This window comes from Dermochelys coriacea, chromosome 12, assembly GCF_009764565.3.
Source record: "Dermochelys coriacea isolate rDerCor1 chromosome 12, rDerCor1.pri.v4, whole genome shotgun sequence".
NCBI lineage: Eukaryota > Metazoa > Chordata > Testudines > Dermochelyidae > Dermochelys > Dermochelys coriacea.
This window is the reverse complement of record NC_050079.1, coordinates 40,567,847-40,589,696: the sequence shown is the minus strand read 5'-3', so window position 1 is coordinate 40,589,696 and position 21,850 is coordinate 40,567,847. Positions and strand designations below refer to the sequence as shown.

Genomic DNA, 21,850 nt, shown 5'->3' with positions numbered 1-21,850 from the left:
CATCCATTTCTACCAGCAGCTGGTTTAAGGTCTGCTCCTCCTCAGTGTTGGAAAAGCCGGACATGTTGGTTGAGCGTTTCTTACCCACAGCATCTATTTCATCAATATATACAATACACGGGGCACGAGCCCTGGCTTCTTTGAAGAGGCTCCGTACACGAGCAGCTCCAAGACCTAGAGAAGGGCAAAGAGTAAGATGGAGAGAGAGTTGCAGGAATTAATCCTTACTTGCTATGTATTTTAATTATCTGTAGTACAGTTGTACCCAGAGGCCCCAACCGAGATAGTGCCCAGGCCCTGTACACACACAGGAAGTGACAGTCCCTGCCCTGAGAAGCTTACAATCTAGACAGGCAAGGCACACAAAGACTGGGAGAGAAAAGTGGTACAGAGGAACACTTGTCCTAGGTCCTCTCTTGGGTTAGGCACAAGAACCCAGGTATCCTGAGTCCCTATTCACTGGATCACAGGGCCTCTTAAGCTGAACACAGTATGTTAGTCTGTCTGCACAGCTGCTCTAGGAAAGCTCTGCACCCAACTGCAAACAGGCACACCTGCTCCTTTTACAGGGTTAGGGGTTTAAATGCTTAGCTATGTTAGCAAACTGCATGCAGCCCCTGTGCTGTGCTTTAAGGACTGGGTGCAGCTATATGCCGTTCCAGCATTCTCCATTGGAAAGAGTGTTATACTCATGCACTGGGAATCCAGGGGATACGTACAAAGAGGGCAGCCTCAACAGGAGTGATTTAGGTTTTTGAACGACGAGACAAGACAACATACGTAAGGGCAGGGAAGTCAGCGAACGGATAGTTATAGAGTAAGGGCTCTACCCCAAAGAGCATGTGCGGTGTGTGGGTGTTATCAGAAACAAAGAAAGATGCATGGGAATTCTCACACCACATCCTAGGTACTAAGGAACGTTCCTGAAGAGTCTGAGGAAACCAGACTCTCTCGGATGAAGGCTTGCTGTAGACAACAGGACGAAGAACTCTCTTCTAAACAGATGAACAGGTGAGAGGGAAGGAGTTTACATTCCCATAGCTGCACTCATGGCACTGTCTACTGATGACAAAGTGTTTTATACCCTCTGCAGAAACGCTCAGTCCTGCTCAAACACTCCCCATGCAAAGACAGCTATGAGTTCAGTTTCTTGTCACAAACATGGATAACGCTTACTCTAGATGGCAGCAACTTTGTGTGCTCCCATCACAGATTGATTTACATCTTCTCTTTTCTTCCTAGCAGAAGGTCAGAGGACTTACCTCCTATTACTTCCACAAACTCAGAGCCAGCCATCGCCAGGAACGGCACTTGTGCCTCTGTAGCCACTGCCTTAGCCAACAAGGTCTTTCCACAGCCTGGTGGTCCAAGTAACAAGGCACCTTTGGGCACTTTGGCCCCAAGCTGGAGGTAGCGTTCTGGGCTCTAGAATTACAACACAATTCCATCAGGTATCTGGCCTCATGAGCAGTGTTTCTGGAAGAGAAGACTTGTGCAGAGGTTCACTGATGCTTTTCCCAACATATGTAACAGCAGCAGCAGCTGCTGGCTCGGGACTCATGTGAACAGCAGTCTGTCCTTTCTCCCTCAGGAACCAGACAATACAGAGTCTGGCTTTTGCCGTCACTGACCAAAGCCTTGGAAGACTGTCAGCTTGTTAAAACGAAGGCTGCTCAATATCCCCACAGGACAAAGAAGAAGAATGAGCCCTGCTCCCCAGGCTGCCAGACTATTCCAGGGTACCACTGATAAATGCACCAGAACTCTTATTTTGTTTCTCTCTTTTGGGGTGGAGGAAAGGCAGAGGAAGAGATTGCAGGACACCTGTAACACGGCAGGCACCAGGCATCTTATTCATAAAGGACAGGAGCTACAAGCCAATCTGCTCTTGAGTCAAACACTTTCTTTCAGCAGAGAGAATCTCCACGACCTCCTCTTGTCTCTAGTGCATGCACCAGATTTATGCAAATAAGAAAGCCAGTAACAGCTGGAATCACATTGCATTCACATGGGCTGTCTGGCAGATTTGCTCCTTCTACTTCTACCTCTGTTCGTACCAAGCATATTTGAGGTTCTTACCTTCAGATAATCCACAAATTCCTTGACCTCCATTTTGGCCTCGTGCATTCCTGCTACGTCCTTGAAGCTGATCCCTTTCCCAGACTTCCCATCCACAATGGTAAAACGAGCCATTTTCAGCTGGTTCTGTGGAGGACAGCACACTCTGAGTTCTGAGGGCACAGTACTGATGAGGGAGATGGGAGGGGGGGCCCACATTGGATAGGCTGGGCAAAATCAGGCAGTGGAATACACTTTTTTTTTTTTTTTTGAATGGGAGGAGGCATAATGTATGAATGTGATCTTCCCATATAAAGTGCATTACAACGCCCACTGTCTCTCTTGTTGTTGTAACAGAGCAGAATGATTCTAGGCCCCATGTTCAGTGATGTACTTTCATGAAAAGGTTTCCTCCTGTGGATGCTGGGGGGTACTGTGACTCAACAACTTAATTAACCAATGTTTTATTAGTAACAGGCATAGAGGAAACCTGCAGCAATTCCCCCCATACATCAACTGAGGGCATTTAATTCAAAAATCTATGCACATTACCTAAATCTCTAGGGTTTGTCAAGAATCCCTGCTCTCCAATTCTTATTGACCTTAGTCCTTAGTATAGCTGAGCCAGTTTCTACTGGTACAGTTTGAAGAAGTAATGGGAATTGATAGTTATTTATCATCCACACTGTTATAAACACACAAACACACACCCCACCATCACCGGGTGCTGCTGCAACAGTTACTGTTCCAAGACAGTCCAGGAATGGAACTATAGGCTCTCAAGTAGAAGAGGGCCCACATTTTAGCCTCCTGGTGCATGTTAAGCCACAGTGACAGTCAAAACAACAATTTAGTTAAACACCCTCCTTGTAACTGCTTATTATGCTCTGCTGAAAACAGCCACTAAGACTTATTTATTTATTTTTAAGAGGAAAAAAAGTTTAAAGCAGTTCAGGCCCTCAGACCTGCTGGCTTCTTCAAGTGAAAAGAGTTAAACATGGTGGAACTAATTATGCTCACTTCCACAAAGACAGGATCTAGCCCTTAAAGCCCCCCCTACACTCAAAGCTTTCTAAAGCACTTCGATCCATTCAAGCAGTTACACTTCACTCCATTAAAAAAAAGTCACCCAGAATAAGATGAAGGTTGCACAGGAAGGGGCTGCTGGGAACCACCTTAATGGGGGATTTAGGGTCTCCACTCTTTTCATCCAGAAGCCCCCTCAGTTACTGCTCCTGCACACGAGCCGACTTATGCAAGTTGCATCAGCTGATTGAGAGGGAGGGATTTGATTGATGTTGCAAGCGGGGTATGGGCGGGGAGATGCCAACCCATAACGAAATCCAGAATTTGAGCAGATTTTAAAAATCAAGAAGTTATTTTGCAAAACCCAGAGATTCCTACTCCTGGTTGTTTGGGAGGCTTGTTGGCAGGACAAAACGAAATACACCATTCGCAGCTGCAACTCATTAGTGAGTTCTGAGAATAGCATAGCAAACAGCATTGGAAATTCACTGAGCTCAGCCCTTCCTGCAGTCAGGGAAAGAGGGCCTCAAGTGAAACCAGTTACTGTACAATCTAGTCAGCTGATCAGGAAAAGATGCAAGATATGACAGGACCACACAGTCCCTGGCATTAGCTAATTCTTGTCCTCTGTTGACTTTATCGGGGAAAGAGCAGGAAATTGCGCCAGCACAAAATGAGACTAACCAAGAGCTTTAAAACAACTATTATACAGGACCTAAACTACTTACAAAGGCGCTGAATCCTCCTTCCCTTCCTGCCATCCCAGCAAGGCGGAAGAGGTACCACAATATGGCTACACCAACAGCTGCCATTCCCAAGGCATAAAGGGCACTGAAAAGAGGACAGCTAGTTAAGTACAAATTTAAGCATCTAGCCACAAGACAGTTACTAAATTAGTAAACGTTACCCAACTGTTATCTGTTTTCAGTATTTTAAAGGTCCTGGCAGTTAGGCTAGCAGTGCAGCTATAGGGTGAGGAGTGACTGAGAATGTTGTACATTTTGAAAAATATTAATTTTGTATAGATCAGCCCCAACAATTACATAACAAAAAAGGTAAACCGATAAGCCCCAGAGTGGCACTGGCTTACCATCTCTTTCAGAGTTATATCTGCTCATAACAACGAATGGGCTAGATCTTCACAGATTCTGAGCTGATCCAGCATAGCCAATCTGATGGTGAACAGGCAAAGGTGGCAGCCAAGGGCCAATTTGGCTCCCACTGTAAATCAGAGTCACCTCAGGGCTGCTCTAATCTATGCTGGCTGGCAATGGTCCCAGGGGACATTACAGAGCCAGGGATTGCTGGAAAGCAAGGCACTCTGGTCAAATCTCTTACATGCCCACTATGCCAGAAGCAGGTAGAACAGCAACCAGCATTGCCAGGGAAATTACCCTTAGGACAGCTGCCTGGCCTCATTGTGCTGCTGGTCCGAATGGCAGGCCTAAACACTATAGCTCCAATGCAGCTCCAGGCACATAAACTAGAGTTTATTCTGCCTCCTGCATCAGCAACAACATTCTCCATTAAGTTCTAACTACGGAATCTTTTTGGCAATAAGAGGAAGGATGGTCCAGTAGTCTGGTACTTATGAGACCCCAGTTCAAGTCCCTGCTCTGCTAGAGACTTCCTGTGTACCTTGGGCAAGTTACTTAGCCTTTCTGTGCCTCAGTTCCCCCATCTGTAACATGAGAGTAATAGCCCTGCCCTACCTCTCAAGAGGATAAATACATTATGATTGTATGGCCATCAGGTAGTATGGTAATGGGGGGCCATAGAAGTATCATACATGGAGAAATAAGAGGCAGAAAGAATGCAGCTGGGTTGGTAGACCTTAATCTGCAGCGCTGGCAGTTAAGTCATATTTGCCTTGTCAACTGAGCAAATAAGGGACTTGATCCTGCAAAGTACCAAATGCTCTGTTCTCTGAAAGAAGCAAATTTGAGTTGACAGCACTCAGCACTTTACCAGATCAGGCACTAGGTCTTGAAGCTACTGAGAATACGGAACCCCACAAGATCACCTTTAGAAAGTCTATTTTCAGAGCAGAACCAGAGCAGAGCAATTTTGAAAGGTAAAGAACAGCTAGAAGTTCAGACTCCCGGGGGCTGGTATACAAAAATTGTAAATCTACAAATGTGAGGTAGACATCTCAGGCCTTATGATCAAAAACTAAAACCAAATTGCTGAATCTTGAAACATTTATTCAAGCAAATTGCGAGCTCTAGGACTTGGCAGCATAACACAAGACCACACCCAGGTTTCTCTTTTATATGAAGCATTTTCTAATACATTCATAAAAAGTATGTTTGGCATCCAGGGTGAAAGTTCCGGGAGACGAAGTTACACATCATAGCCAACCATGATTGTTAAGGGAAAGATATGTTTGGTCTGCTGCGCTTCACAAACCACTGAGAACAGAACCCATGCACACACAGTTAATGCTGCCACCATGATACTAGTTGCAAATATGTGGCTAGAGAATGCTGAAAGACAGCTCTAGTTCCTCTGAACCAGCAAGATAGCTTGAAACACCATGCCTTCTTTTTGGAGAGGGGACCTCTTGGGTTGGCAGATTGTAACATTACACATCTTTGTTGATGGATTAGAGAGAATACACAATTAAGAATACTCCCTATGGTGGAGTCTCCACACATACTCTCATGGAAATCTTTCCTGACAACACCATATCTCCTCTCAGGGACAGAGGTGCTTCTGGACTCATTCAAATCCCCAGTGAGTGGGCTTTATAAATCTGTTTTACATTCTGGATTTCATAAATCTCGGTTTGCAAAAGCTGCCAGTTGTAACAGAAGGACAAATAAACCACAGCAGCAGAAAACAGACCACAAAATGTTGGTGCTAGTGTTTGAAAACACAAAATAAATTCCAGCCAGCAGCTGATTGACAGATTTTTTCCTTCTTTTGCTCTTTGTTCACTCACCCATTAGAGGCGCATATTAGAATTAAAACATTAACCTTTGTTGAATTGTTTTGACAAAGGATCCTCGTTTTGGATAACAAAAAAAGTCTATACATTTAATAGGAATACTCACTTCTCATTGACATTTTGTGTCTTATCATTAAAGCTGTTTTGCTCAGCATGTGGCTGTAAATCTGAGTCAGTGTCAGACCCTGTTATCTGTCTGAACTGCAGCTCCTGTTGTAGTGGGTTAAAGCTAAGAATTTATTTTTATAACCTGGCTCACTTCAAAATAAACCAGTCTCAATTTTAAAGCATTATAAAATGGGGAAGGCTCATTATGGATCTAGCACTCTCTCCAATAGGTAATTTAAACGAGGGACCAAGATCATGTTTGTTGAGCCCACTGTGTTATGGGTTTTATCATGGTTTGCACTATAATTGATTAAAGACATAGTGCTCAATTAGGAAAACTACTATTACAAAAATCCATAGCGACTGATAATGGGTTTTTCCTCAGATGTGCAGTTTCTATTCTGCATGCCAACAGAAGGAGTTTTTCTGCAGGCACAGCACCACCACCTCCCCGAACGACATTAGTTAAGTGACAAAAGCACTTTGTCAGCATAGTTGCATCTATACTAAAAAGTTTTGCCAACATAGCTATGTCGACTAGGGGGCTGTTTTTTCACACACTGACCGACATAGCTATGATGGCAAAAACTTGTAGTGGCCTAAGTTTTAACATGTCTTTTAAAGACGGGGCTACTTCAGAAGGCCACATGTGAGCTCTTCAGGGCAGGGACCATCTCTTTGTTATGTGTATGTACGGTGCCTTGCACTGTAAGGCCCTGATCCCCGACTGGGGCCCCAGGAACTACCACAGTACAAATAAGTGATCAGTTAACATCATACTTTCCAAAAAAGCCTGTGCGTTTGTAGGAGACTGGGATCCTGTCCTTCACATCAATATTCAACTCCTCCTCCGCGGCTCGCAGCTTCTCTTCAAACTTGTCAATATTTGCCACCTGCATCCTGTACATCAGGGCAAGCCTCTGGGGACATGAAATCAAGAGAACCATATTGCAGAGTGAGGATAAAGCAGAAACTAGGTCACCTATCTACAGTGGATAGTTAGAATACAGGCCTCTCCAAATTATGGGTTACCCTCTTGCCAGCAATACCAGTGGAGCGTGAGAAAGTGGCTATGGGACCAGAAGTCAGGACTAAAGGAGAAAACACTTCTTTTAAAATTACAATGACATTGCTGTGAATTTTTGAGGACAAAAATCTGCTGAAATCCAGCAAAGAAGTTAGTCTCTGCAGACAAGGCGATGCAAGGACTTAGTACACAAGTCAGAGGATAGATTTAATCCTTGAAAAGTTCACATTTACTGATACCTTGAGCCTATAATCATGCACTTACTCTGCACATGAAGATCTCAGAAATCCACAGGAATCGAGTTTCTTGTGCTTAATGTAGATTTCTTAAATACCATCTGCACCCCACATAGACAGTAACAGCTTTCAGCGACCAGAAGTTATCCAACTAAATAATAGGCCAATCACCAGAGAAATAATTTACTATCTCGCCAGTTTCGGTTTCTCAGTGGTGACAAGCCCAGCAGCCTGTATCCTAACATGCACTCACACTTCTTTTGGTTTTAAAAAGAAACAAAAAGGCATGTGCTGTTAGTGCTTGTCAAACATCTGGAACCAGCTTCCACATTGGTTGCTTTGAATATTATGTTTTTCCTAACCCAGCCAGTGGTAAAAAATTACAACCAATTCCTAGCTCCATGAATCATCTTAAATTGTGCTGATATTAGGGATAATTTTTTAAAAAAATCTAATTTTTCCAAAATCTGTAATGGATTTTCTTACTTCCTCCCAACCAGGGGGGGATGGGGGGAGATTCAGGCAACATTCTTTATAAAACAAACAAAAAAAAAAGACTGATTCATTTCTCAGTTGGTATAATTGACAAGAGTCACACAGAACTTCAAACACAAGGAGGAGAAGGAAATCAGTAATGAGCAAAACAGCAGCTGGGGCTTTAATGGAAATACATTTAAGAAACTCTTCCCAACAGCTTAATCTGGAATTATTCATTCTAATTGTACACAGACACTCACAGGCCGTCCAAATACAACTGCTCCTGGGTGCAGATAAATTTGCACAATATCACTCTCTGGAACCACCTGAATGCTCTGGACCTCCCCCTTCGCCAGCATCTCATTAACAAAGTCATTCCAGGAAATGTTGACCCCGCTGATGGTCAGTGAATTTAGCAGGCTCATAATGACAGCTATCAGGAAGAGCGTCCGCAAACGCTCACGATACATCTGATCTTCCCGTTCCTTGCGTTTCTTTTCCTCTTTACAAAAAAGGAGAGAGATATGAGAGGAGAGACAGGGGAGTATATAATGATTAAGCTTGTGATCCAGAGAATAGAAAATTACACAATAGACCAAAGACTAACCAATTACAGTTTGGTATGAGTCCTAAATTTGATTTGTCTAGGAAAGTTATACTCGGAAGCAGCATCGAGTTTGCTGTGAGGTCTTGTAAGGCCAGTTTTCCAGATGAGCTGAATGAAGTCCAAGGTCACATGTCTTGTCCAACGTCACACAGTGGGTCAGTGTTTTAGGTCACATTACAATCCAGGACCTTGCTAGCTCCCAGATCTTGTCACACCACAAGACCTCTTCTTCTCCACATGATAAACAGTATCAACTCAAAAGCCTGTTTATTAAAGTACATGCAACCAGATCCAAAATTAACAGTTGCTAGGAAGGAGGCAAAGTTTGCATTCTATTAGCTAGCAAATATTTGCTTGCATCATGGACTCTGTTTTCGCTGCTGCCACATTCAGCTGCTCCCCAGTGCCCCAACAGCCTAAGCAGAGAGACTGTGTGCACTGGATACAAGGCAAGGTCAAGTTTTTCACTTCAACTGTTAATTCAGTAAGAAGAGGAAATGAAGTGGCACAAAGAGCCAAAAATTTACTTTTGGAAGCTGCCCTCAGAAATTAAATTATTCATCTCCATACTGGATAATCTCAAACACATTTTGGAAAGCTTTGATCAGCAGCTTGTTTTTATTTAAATGTCAAGAAGACTTTAGAGGATCAAAATCCATTAACTAGTTAGTGAAAAGTCAATTCATCAAGAATCCCAGCCTACTCTAAACTGAGGAACCATTTCAGCTCCCTGGATGTAACCATTTCAGTGGCCTAATGCAGGTATAGATCAAACAAAACCACTGGAGCATCATTACTGGAATCAAATGAAAGGCTTTGACCACTGTAATCCCCTCCATATATGGCATTTTTCCATACTGTAACAAACCAGTGGCCCAACTAGTCTGGTTGCTGCTGGCTAATACTATGCTGGAAATTTTGAGAGAATGAGTAAAACCCACCACAATGTTTTTGGCCAGTTGTGCAATAATACAGCACAAATCACTTCCTGACCAGCTCTTGATCAACTGATGTCCTAAAACAAAAAAGGTTGACAACATTTACACTATACAGAATAATAAAATGATTATTAATATTACACAAGCATCTAATAGAGGCATCTAATTTGCACTATATCTTACTAAACTATTAGTCTCAATAATATCCTGCAACAGTGAGTTACACAGTTTAATTATATGTGGTGTAAAAAATGTTTAATAGACTACTGGAAGTTCTATAGGTACCATAGATGGATTTGTTTCAATGATATGCTCATTTTTCATCTTACAATGCCAAAAACACCTAGTCAAGCAAGTAACTTTATAACGCAATTAGAAGACTTGAGAACCACAGGAGAATCAATGACTTGTGTGTCTTAGAATTTGCATCCAACCTGTTTTTTAGAATCCTGGCATTTTCCAGACTTTTTCAGCAGATTTAGAAGATTGCTGCCTTTAAAGGACTGTCAGGGAGGAATGTTTAATTTCAGTTGCTGACCATCATGTGATAAAAAAAGACAGTCTTCTCCCCATTTATATGGTTGAATCTGGATGTTCTTGATATACAATTTACCACCATTGGCACCATGACATACATAAATACCATTCTACGCATAGAAATAAATTAACTCTTCACCACTGGATTTTTAGTGTGTTTGCCTGCTGCAACCCAGATTAGGTTTATTTGCAAATTCATAACAAAGACATCTACACTGGCATTTATCTCTAGCCACCAATTAGACCCTACACAACACAACAAAACCAAGGAAAAAAATATGACCCAGTCATCAGACCCCAGGAAGTCCTCTGTCCTTCAGATATGCAACATAATTTTTCACTTCTCCCTAGCTCTGTTCTATGTTTCCAACAGGAAGGGTCTGTGACTAAATAGAAACAATACAGCTTTTCAGATAAAGTCATAGTTTCAGAACACAGTGACAGCTCAGGATCTGTGTGCAGCTCATCCCCTTTTGTTCTTTCATGCCATATTCCCACCCAAGTTATCAGCTAGATCCAGCTACACTAGAATGAGTAAATTCATCACAAAGCTATAATCTAACATCCAGCAATGTCATTAAAAGGAGAACAGTGTTAGCCAAGGATGATAGAAACCTTAAAGCTAGGTGATATCCCGCTCCATTAAATGAGAATTTTATAAACAGACAACAACTTTCCTTTCTACAAACAATGGAAGCAACTCTGGGAGAGGTGAACCCCCGCACAAAAGGAGTCCAAGTGCAGCAAGGATGATTTTCAATGAGATCTCAGATGGAAAAGCAACACCCCAGGGAAATGCTGTTAAAGCACTTTTGCTTTCTAAGTTTCAGATGAAATCAAGAGAGGTACATGAAATATTTTCCTTGATCAAAGTATGAGGCTTTCCTCATCGTTCTCGCTTCTCTTCTGAGAAGCAGCCATAATCTTGAAACTGTCACTGAAAAAAGATCATGTTGAAATCGGAACTTGCCATCAGATATCTTGCCATGATGGACATTTCTGGATTAATGCAAATTGGAAGCACCTTCACCCTCAAAACTGCAGCTGACCACATTCAGATGACAATGCCTTAGAAAACTGGAAGACAGACATTTATTGCTACGAGAGAACTTCTAACAGTCCATATTCAGGGAAAGCCGAGACAGCTATGCAATTCAAACTTCCTGATTTCTGTACCTCTATCATCCTGCCATTTTGGTTTGTCAGAAAATGCAATCACTTTCACCATGCAGTATTCATATTACAATGTAAACTGCCCACAGTAACTATTCAATCAATAAATAATGGTAGTTGGAAGACACACTTGCAAACAACCACTGTGGGAACACTTCCAGCTCTTTAGTCTCAAAGCCTTCATGATGAAATGATTTGCCATTAACCCCAAATCTGAACTCTGTGATTAAAAGCTTGCAAGGGCTGTGGTGACAGTCCAAAGAGTTCTTTTTAATAATTACTGCAGAGACAGTCTTTCTGCTAGAGACACGGAGGAGAATTCCACCTCGCAAAGTCAAATTATCCATTAATCACAGGAGAAGGGCCACTGAACACAGCAGGTTACTGTTTACAAATTTTAATAGCCACAATACTTCTTGTAGGATCTCTGGTCACAATCATTCTGTGTGGTCTTCCAGGCAGCAGAAATCCCAGGCTTAGAAAAACAACATTCAGTAAAGACCATGTGGTATTTGTATTAGCATCCCACTGTACATTCTCTCTCTGTTCCTTGCATGTGGTTTCAGCAGCGGCCTAAGTTTGTCTGCCTGAACTGACAAGACCCTCACTCCTGACCTACAGACCTCAAAGGCTGTAGATTACCACCATACATGGGGCTGAAAGTGTGCATGGCATTTTGTTGGCCAGATGCAGCCTGATGGTCCCACCAGCATGTTTGGAACCACAAAAAAAAAAAAAGTCATGCCTTTTGTACTGTCTCAATCTTTGTATTTAAGTGAAAATTTATTTAAAAATTAGTCATTATAAAACAGAACTATAATACCACTGTCAGACTGCAATTATATTGTGTGAAGATAAACTGGAACCCTCTTTGTCTGTAGATTTAGCCTTCGTCAAAAGTTCCAGAAAACAAACAATAGCACCACAGAAGGTGCAAGTCTAGATCGGCCTTTATTCACACAGATGAGAGACCTGGCATCAACTGAGACGAAGAAGAAACTCTCAGATGCTAGTTCTCGTCTTATAGGCCTCTGTCACATTTCAACAGATACCACCATACATATGGAAGAGCATGAGGCTTTTCACATGGGACATTTCTGACATCTTTAAAATAAATCCTTAAGCCTGGATACAGTACATTCCACCAGCTAGGGGACTTTCTAGTGGGAAATTCATCACACACAGAATCGAACTGCAAGGCTTGTCACAGACTGGGAACTTTTCCAGTCCCTTATACTTGGGGGGATGGGATGGGAGGGCAACTTGGTCACTTTTCAAAGCCGAGTCAAATTACAATTGTAAAAAAAGAGAATACAGCGATTGCCTATCTCCCTATAGGAGAGCTGCTGACAACACCAAGGGGCACTGTCAGGTCACATTAGACTCAAGATATAGATGCTGTGAAACCAAGCTATTAGAAAGTAGAAAATCAGTAGAAAAATCTCAGTGATTTTTTTTTAATTTAAATTGAAACCATTTTGAAAGAATAACATCCTCCTGAGGTTTGCAACCCAAAACACTGCAGTATCCTAGGAAGATCAGAAAATTAAACCTATTAGAAATTGCTAAGGCCTTGTCTACACACAACGGTTGTACCACTTTAGTTATGATACTTTAGAAACCCACATAGTTCTATCAGTGCAACTCCCTTGTGGGGACACACTTCAATCAGTTGAAGAGTGTCTGATGTCTGCTCAGCTTAACTGAATGCACCAAATCAGCTACAGAGTTTTCTGAACAGATTTAGTGAAATTGGTACAATTTGTGTTTAGATAAGGCCTAACACAAAAGTGAAATTGACTAATTTATTTCCAATATAGAAGTTGAAAAAGACAAGAAGTACACAGCTTAAATGGTGAAATGTAGATTTTAATATTTCCTTAGATTTAATTTTTGTTAGGTGATATTAGTAACAAAGATAAGGACTCAAATATTTCCACCGATGATGATAAAAATTTGCCTACAGGTGAAGAAAGAAAAATGCTGCTTGACAACTTTAATTAGAGTTTGATTTAAGGACATTTACTTTGCATATTTTGACATGTAATGTTGACAATTTCTTTTAACAGTTATAAAGCTTTAATTTTTTGAATCTCAACATCTACTGTTAAATAATTTTCTGGCCCACACCACTATAATTTCCTGCAACTCTAAAAATGTAAATTGATAATAGATAAATTTAAAAAAAAAGCTTAAAAAGAATCAATGCCTGTCAAAATTTAAACTTCTGCAAAACCTAGATATACATTACAAAAACAAATTGATATACAAAAGAAATAAAAACCTTTGAACAAAGCTCGGACATGTATGGATTAGGCTCAGCAGCATATGATTTATAAACCTATGACTGAGAATACTTTACATTTATGGCTCCAGTATACAGTGCAATACATAGCACTGTTTAGCATTAACATGGATCTTGCATGTTCTCCCGCACATACTCACACAAGGAATGACACTCCAATTTAGAACCTTCATTTCATTAAGTATCCTCTGTATCAAAACTTCATACATACCCTCATCCTCCTCTGGAGACTTCCCTTTGGATCCTTCATTCTTATTGCTATTCCACCGAGACCCCGAGGTACTAAAATAGTAAGTGCCACCTATAGACAAATAAAAGGAAAAGGATAGTAACTGAAGCACTTAGTTCTGGGACCCAGGAAGAGAAATTAGACATACAGTACAAGCTTTGAATATGTCCAGTGTTAAATTCTGCCCTCCCCTACGCATGTGTAACTCCCATTAACTTCAGTGTAAATTGGGTGCACATATCAGAGAGAGGAATGTGACCAAGACTGAGGAAACTCTGAATGTTATTTCTAAATTAAATTTTTGGGTTTTTCTCTTTAGCAATCCAGTCAAATACAGCCTTGTTTAGAAATTATTCTAAGATGGCAGACAGTCTTTTGGAGAGAATTCTCCACCAGTTTCTAGTTATTAAACTTTCCTATAGAGTAACAGAAAATTTGGAGTTTATCAATGCACTAGTTTCAGTATCCTTGTACTACTGGGTGTGAACATATACTAATGGAAATGTTGTCTATGTTGCAACTGAAGAACACACATCTGTCCATACATACATATATCATTAAAAAAACCACTGCTATCACTAGTAGTAAACACTCTGAGGGGGAGCTTCCTTTTTTGTGCCAGGGAGCAGCAAAGAACTCAGAAATGAAAATAAATGATTTGAGGCTATTACTTGCACTCTCCATGGAAAGGGAGGCAAGCCTAGAAATTACACTACTTGACAAAAGTTACCCCTTACTGGAGAGTTCACTTGCAGTTGTGCAGTGTGGTGGCTGTCCCTCCCAGTCATCACTTTAAAGAGAGACATCCATGTGTATTCAACCACAACACAAACACAGAGGTTTAACACATTGCAGTTCAGCACACAAGCTCATGCTCACCAGCTCCATAACAATGGCCCTGTGTAAGTCATGATTTCACAGACTGTATAGAAATCATGAAATTAGCCCAATAACAAGATTTTTCTAATCGTGGGGAGGCAGAAGCATCCCTGCTGCTGGAAAAATCATGGTATTGGGTTAAGATGATTGCTCGGGCCAGGGAGGGATCTCTCACCATATGGCAACAGCCGGTCACCCTGGCACAGGGCAGGGATTGGGGCTTGGCTTGCTCCACACACAGCTCCAGCCCAGGCCACTGCTGCTGCTTCCTTTCCAGCCAGCCAGCAGGAAGGGGGGTGGCAATGACAACACATGGTGATTAGGAGCCCCCGGCAATGCCAAGGAGACACTACAGCGCCAGCTGGTGAGAAGCTGAGACCAGGATCTGCCGTTTGGGAGCATGTGTGTGAGGGGGCTTTGGCCCGACAGGGAGAATCAGGGTAGGGTGATGAGACAGACCCCACCACACACATACCTCCTCGTGCTCCAAAGGTGGCAGATCCTGGCCCCACCCTAATTCCTAGGGATAGGACTGGTCCACCACCCCTCTACAATATCTGTTGTCAAAGCTGCATCAAGATTTCCTATTAACATTCACCAATGAGGCACAGAAGCAAATCCATTTTAAAAAAAAATGCAAGCTCTTAACTGTAAGCCCAAATGCAAAACATTTTCAAGTTAAATTAATGGTTTCAGAGCTCAGATAGGTAACTCAATCCACGGAGCCTGACTGTGAAGATGCCACAGCTTATCACTTGCCAAAAAAACCTACAAGTAATTACATTTCTTAGTAGACCCCAAATTTATTTCATTTCAAAGACAATGTCCTGGCCAACGCAGACATCCCCCTCAGAAATACTTTAGTAGGGAGCTCACCTAAGAGTTTCCAGAGTCTCACTGGATCCCGAATTACATGTTGCTTCACTAAGAGTCCACTGAGCCCTTCAAATGTGGGGGAAAGTGTTTGGGACAGAAGGGTCTGAAGAGAAAAAAAGACGACGACTGTAACAGGAAAAACTGCACAGTGCAACATAAAATCAGTGGGCAAATCAAAGTAGATTTTCTCAGTAGGAAGGAAGGATATTTTTGTGATTTGGTCACAGGATGAGGAGTCTGAACACCTGTGTATCATTCCTGGCTCTGCTGCAGACTTGCTATGTGATTGTGAGCAAGTAGTTTATAGCCTGGTTTTAGGAGAGCTAACATGCACACAGAGCATGTGCCTAAAATGTTTGGAAGTCACACTTCTTGTGCCTAGGTTTATCCTTCAAGTGTACACTGGGGCTAATATGTCAGAGATATGGAGAAGCTACATTCATTAACATTGGTGAAGTGCTTTAATTTTCTCAGATGAGAAAGGCTAGAGGAGGGCAAAGTCATAACCTAACAGATTCCACAGTAACAAGACTATACACCTACTCTTCACAACAGCTAATAAGTACTGCCTGTAGTCTTGATTAACCCTAAGGGTGATGTTCCATGGATGCAAGAATTGGCTTGAATTGTAGATCAAATTTCACAGTCACATTAGTAATTGGTTGACATGGCCGACTGTGACATACAGTACTCTCCCTGCAATGAAGATACAAAACTGTTAAATAACGTTAAATGACTAATTTAAACTGATAGAAGCAAAGATTCCAACAATACACCTGCTACTCCAGCCAAGTTTAAACTAGAAGCTTCTGCCAGCATAGCTATGACAGGTTTCAGAGTGGCAGCCGTGTTAGTCTGTATTTGCAAAAAGAAAAGGAGGACTTGTGGCACCTTAGAGGCTAACAAATTTATTTGAGCGTAATCTCCCCACTGTATATTCCACTGAAAGCATCCGATGAAGTGAGCTGTAGCTCACGAAAGCTTATGCTCAAATAAATTTGTTAGTCTCTAAGGTGCCACAAATCTTCCTTTTCTTTCAGCATAGCTATGTTGATCAAACATGTAAAGAAGTGTGATCCCTAATTGACAGATCTGTGTTGGCTGAAGTCCCTGTGTAGACACTGTTATACCAGCAAAACTGTGCTTTTACTGGGATAGCTTGTCTCTCTTGTGGGGGGTGGTTTTACTATCCCAGTACAAAGCACAGCTTTACTGTACAGCTGTGTCCATACTAGAAGTGTGTATACCGGCATTCCTATACCAGTAAAGCACTCCTACTGTGGAAATAGCCTCAGTTTTTCACGTATTCACTGGGTTGGAGTATTGCAGGAGGTGAAGCCTCACCTGTATGAAAGTCACAGAAGCTTATCATGAAAACATTGCAGAATTTCAGCAGAGAAGAGCAAATTAGTTAGAGAACATTTAAGTCAGAATTTCCTTGTTTGTGTGAGTTTACACCTTATTGTAACAAACTTGGATTTTAAAATTTTCTTTAAGGGCTAGTCTATATAGTTAAACCAGTTCAAAACCTGTATCTGCTCAGAAGCAGATATAGCTTACATGAATGTAACCCCCCCATGCGTGAATGTAGTTTCTGCAAAATAAACTACATTGATACAAATACTCCCCTATGGATATAAGTGTGCCCACACTTGGGGTTTCACCAATTTAAACTATACCCCTTTGGAAACAGATATAATTAAAGGAGGACAAAAATTGTCCAAATAATAGCCCTAAAATGTTAAAAACTTAAAGATGAGAAAACAATTTAAAGAAAACAAGCCACATCCACTGAGGTTACATCCCTTCAGAGGATGTGTATGGAACTCATGTGCCTCCTTCATTTACATAATTGCTCCTGTGAAGACAAACATAAAGCTAACCTATCCTTAAGATTTTGGTTAGCATCTTTATTGTAAACTCATGTGCTATTCTGCTGTTTAGGATTCTGATCCTATAACACCCACTAAAAAAGGGTAACTAAAACATTAAAAAGAAAAGGAGTACTTGTGGCACCTTAGAGACTAACAAATTTATTAGAGCATAAGCTTTCGTGAGCTACAGCTCACTTCATCGGATGCATTTGCACCAAATAATAAATTTGCTCTAATAAATTTGTTAGTCTCTACAGGTGCCACAAGTACTCCTTTTCTTTTTGCGAATACAGACTAACATGGCTGCTACTCTGAAATAAAACATTAAACAACTTTTTGCATACAGCCCAAAGCATACACATAATATGTAGTTTGCAGGACCTCATGACATTTGATCCTCTCCTGCACCACAGACAATATAAACAGCAAATATTAGGAAAATGCAACCTAGATGGAGCTACTTTAAGATGGGTACAAAACTGGTTGGAAAATTGTTCCCAGAGGGTAGTTCTCTGTGATTCACAGTCACGCGGGAAGGGCATAACAAATGGGGTACCGCAGGGATCAGTTCTGGGTCAAATTCTATTAAATATCTTCATCAATGATATGGGGGGAGGGATAGCTCAGTGTTTTGAGCATTGGCCTGCTAAACCCAGGGTTGTGAGTTCAATCCTTGAGGTGGCCATTTGGAATCTGGGACGAATATTGGGGATTGATCCTGCTTTGAGCAGGGGGTTGGACTAGATGACCTCCTGAAGTCCCTTCCAACCCTGGTATTCTTTGATTCTATGAATGATTTAGATAACAGCATAGAGAGTACACTTATAAAGGACAATACCAACCTGGGAGGGATTGCAAGTGGATAGGATTAAAATTCAAAATGATCTGAAGTAAACAGGATGAAATTCAATAAGGACAAATGAAAAGTACGCCATTTAGGAAGGAACAATCAGTTGCACACATACAAATTGGGAAATGACTGCCTAGGAAGGAGTACTGCGGAAAGGGATCTGGGGGTCATAGTGGACAATAAGCTCAACAGTGTAATACTGTGGCAAAAAAAGCAAACATCATTCTGGGATGTATTAGCAGGAATGTTTTAAGCAAGACACGAGAAATAATTCTTCCGCTCTACTCCGCGCTGATTAGGCCTCAATTGGAGCATTGCGTCCAGTTCTGGGTGCCACATTTCCAGAAAGATGTGGACAAATTGGAGAAAGTCCAGAGAAGAGCAACAAAAATGATTAAAGGTCTAGAGGGAAGATTGAAAAAAAATGAGTTTATTTAATTTGGAAAAGAGAAGACTGGGAGGGGACCTGATAACGGTTTTTAAGTATATAAAAGGTTGTTACAAGGAGGAGGGGAAAAATTATTCTTCTTAACCTCCGAGGAAAGGACAAGACGCAATGGGCTTAAATTGTAGCAAGGGAGGTTTAGGTTGGACATTAGGAAAAACTTCCTAACTGTCAGGATGGTTAAGTGCTGGAATAAATTGCCTAGGGCAGTTGTGGAATCTCCATCATGGGGGATTTTTAAGAGCATGTTAGACAAACAAGTGTCAGGAATCCTCTAGATAATACTTAGACCTGCCATGAGTGCAGGGAACTGGACCTGATGACCTCTCGAGGTCCCTTCCAGTCCTATGATTCTATGAAATCCTATTACAAGGCTGGTGCACAAACAAGGAAATAACGAGTAGCATAGCTATACTGGGGTATCTTCCAAGAAAAACATAAGTGAGGAAAGGAATCAATGTTTGCCAAATGGAAATGGTTTCAGACTTCAGAAAAAAAAAAAAGAGTTCTCTCTCTCAGAAACTTGAATGGTACTAACAATGAAGACCAAGCTATAGGTAGGGCCCTACCAAATTCATGATCCATTTTGGTCAATTTCACAGTCAAAGGATTTTAAATATTGTAAATTTCATGATTTCAGCTATTTAAATCTGAAATTTCAGTGTTGTAATTATAGGAATCCTGACCCAAAAAGGAGTCGCGGGTGGGTCGCAAGGTTATAGTAGGGGGGTTGTGGTACCGCTACCCTTACTTTTGTGCTGCTGCTAGTGGCAGCGCTGCCTTCGCAGGTGGGCAGCTGGAGAGCAGCGGCTGCTGGCCGGGAGCCCAGCTCTGAAAGCAAAGCCGCCACCACCAGCAGCACAGAAGGAAGGAGGGCCTGGTATGCTATTGCTAACCTTACTTCTGAGCTGCGGACGGCGGCGGCTTTGCCTTCAGAGCTGGGCACCAGGCCACCAGCTGCCTCTCTCCAGCTGCCCAGCTCTGAAGGCAGTGCAATACCTCAACCCTCCCTAACATAACGTTCCAACCCCCCGCAAATTCCCTTTTGGGTCAGGACTCTTAATTTGAGAAACGCTGGTCTCCCTCGTGAAATCTGTAAAAGCACACAAAAGACCAGATTTCACGGTCCGTGATGCGTTTTTCGTGAATTTGGTAGGGCTCCAGCTACAGGAAATACCAGAAAGGCTCTCTCTCGTACTAGCAGGGCTTCTCCATCATTAAACTCTTCTGTTTTCTAGGACTGCAGGCAGGTGATTCCTGGAAAGTGCACAGATGTTAGGAGGCCCGGGGATATCTCCCATCCCACAGCAGCATCCCATGGCAGCGTGCTTAGTAATTATTCGGAACCCAGGAGCGGTCAGACGCTCTGACGCACGTGGCGCCCGCTGTGCCCGGCGCTGCGCATACACGCTGTGCCCGACAGCCTCAAGACGCTTCCACGGGCAGCGGAAAAGAGGGACTCCCACCTGCACTGCACAGGAAGCCCCCCCGGAACAACAATGGCCCAGGTCGCATCAGTCACGCTCCGGTCTCCCCCCTGTGCAGGGCACGGCGGGAGGGGGTCAGATCCCAGGGCTCCAGCGCCGGGCGATCCCCCAGGCCACGCAGCCCCCGAGCCAGCCGGCCTCAGGCCCGGCCCGGCCCGCCCCCGGCAGCGCCCGCTCGCAGGGCCCGCCGCGGCCACTCACCGGGAGCACTCCGCCGCCCCGAGGCCGGCCCCAGCTCCGAGCGGGGCCCGCCAGGCCGAGTCGCCGCCAGCGGGGGCCCCTGAGCAGCAGCTGCAGCAGCGCCATGTCCCGCGGCGACCGCCCCAGAGGCCGCCGGGCAGCGGGGAAGGGCCTCGCCGAGTCGGGCAGCGCGGCTAAGGGCGGCCGGGCCCTGAGGGAGACCGGAAGTGCCGGCAGGAGGCGGAGTCAGCCATCTTGAAAGCTGGCCGATGCGGCGGTCGCTGCCAGCCTTCAAGATGGCCGCCTCCCAGCCTTCCCCAGCGCCCCGCCCTCATTCGCCGCCAAGGATTCTTCCCGCCCGCCCGCGAGCTGCCCCTGCCGCCTCCCCGGCCCGGGGCCCCGCAGCGCCGGGCACCTCAGGCCTCGACCCCCCTCCCCCCGGCCCGGGGCCCCGCAGGCCTCGACCCCCCGGCCCGGGGCCCCGCAGCGCCGGGCACCGCAGGCCTCGACCCCCCTCCCCCCGGCCCGGGGCCCCGCAGCGCCGGGCACCTCAGGCCTCGACCCCCCGGCCCGGGGCCCCGCAGGCCTCGACCCCCGGGCCCGGGGCCCCGCAGCGCCGGGCACCGCAGGCCTCGATCCCCTTCCCCCCGGCCCGGGGCCCCGCAGCGCCGGGCACCTCAGGCCTCGACCCCCCGGCCCGGGGCCCCGCAGCGCCGGGCACCGCAGGCCTCGACCCCCCGGCCCGGGGCCCCGCAGCGCCGGGCACCGCAGGCCTCGATCCCCCTCCCCCCGGCCCGGGGCCCCGCAGGCCTCGACCCCCCGGCCCGGGGCCCCGCAGCGCCGGGCACCTCAGGCCTCGACCCCCCTCCCCCCGGCCCGGGGCCCCGCAGCGCCGGGCACCTCAGGCCTCGACCCCCCTCCCCCCGGCCCGGGGCCCCGCAGCGCCGGGCACCGCAGGCCTCGACCCCCCTCCCCCCGGCCCGGGGCCCCGCAGGCCTCGACCCCCCCGGCCCGGGGCCCCGCAGCGCCGGGCACCTCAGGCCTCGACCCCCCTCCCCCCGGCCCGGGGCCCCGCAGGCCTCGACCCCCCGGCCCGGGGCCCCGCAGCGCCGGGCACCGCAGGCCTCGACCCCCCCTCCCCCCGGCCGGGGCCCCGCAGCGCCGGGCCCCGCAGGCCTCGACCCCCCCGGCCCGGGGGCCCCGCAGCGCCGGGCCCCGCAGGCCTCGACCCCCCCGGCCCGGGGCCCCGCAGCGCCGGGCACCTCAGGCCTCGACCCCCCTCCCCCCGGCCCGGGGCCCCGCAGGCCTCGACCCCCCGGCCCGGGGCCCCGCAGCGCCGGGCACCGCAGGCCTCGACCCCCCTCCCCCGGCCCGGGGCCCCGCAGCGCCGGGCACCGCAGGCCTCGATCCCCCTCCCCCCGGCCCGGGGCCCCGCAGGCCTCGACCCCCCCGGCCCGGGGCCCCGCAGCGCCGGGCACCGCAGGCCTCGATCCCCCTCCCCCCGGCCCGGGGCCCCGCAGGCCTCGACCCCCTGGCCCGGGGCCCCGCAGCACCGGGCACCGCAGGCCTCGATCCCCCTCCCCCCGGC

General features: G+C 45.5%; 1 protein-coding gene across 3 annotated transcripts in view; it reads right to left on the bottom strand.

The window, feature by feature from the left end:
- Positions 1-20,549, bottom strand: part of SPG7 (SPG7 matrix AAA peptidase subunit, paraplegin) — a 44,431-nt gene extending 23,882 nt beyond the window's left edge. The window contains exons 1-9 of one of the 3 annotated variants that reach the window (XM_038367794.2): positions 20,284-20,549; positions 15,427-15,529; positions 13,654-13,743; positions 8,143-8,384; positions 6,923-7,062; positions 3,813-3,915; positions 2,080-2,205; positions 1,263-1,425; positions 1-174 (exon numbers count right to left, since the gene is read on the bottom strand). In XM_038367794.2, coding sequence (XP_038223722.1) covers positions 1-174; positions 1,263-1,425; positions 2,080-2,205; positions 3,813-3,915; positions 6,923-7,062; positions 8,143-8,384; positions 13,654-13,743; positions 15,427-15,529; positions 20,284-20,388 — 1,246 coding nt within the window. In that variant the 5' untranslated portion in view covers positions 20,389-20,549. Of the gene's footprint in view, positions 175-1,262; positions 1,426-2,079; positions 2,206-3,812; positions 3,916-6,922; positions 7,063-8,142; positions 8,385-9,430; positions 9,505-13,653; positions 13,744-15,426; positions 15,530-20,283 lie in introns of those variants that run through there. The other 2 variants (XM_043494828.1, XM_038367797.2) reach the window with 2 other exon arrangements.
- Positions 20,550-21,850: the final 1,301 nt, after the last annotated feature.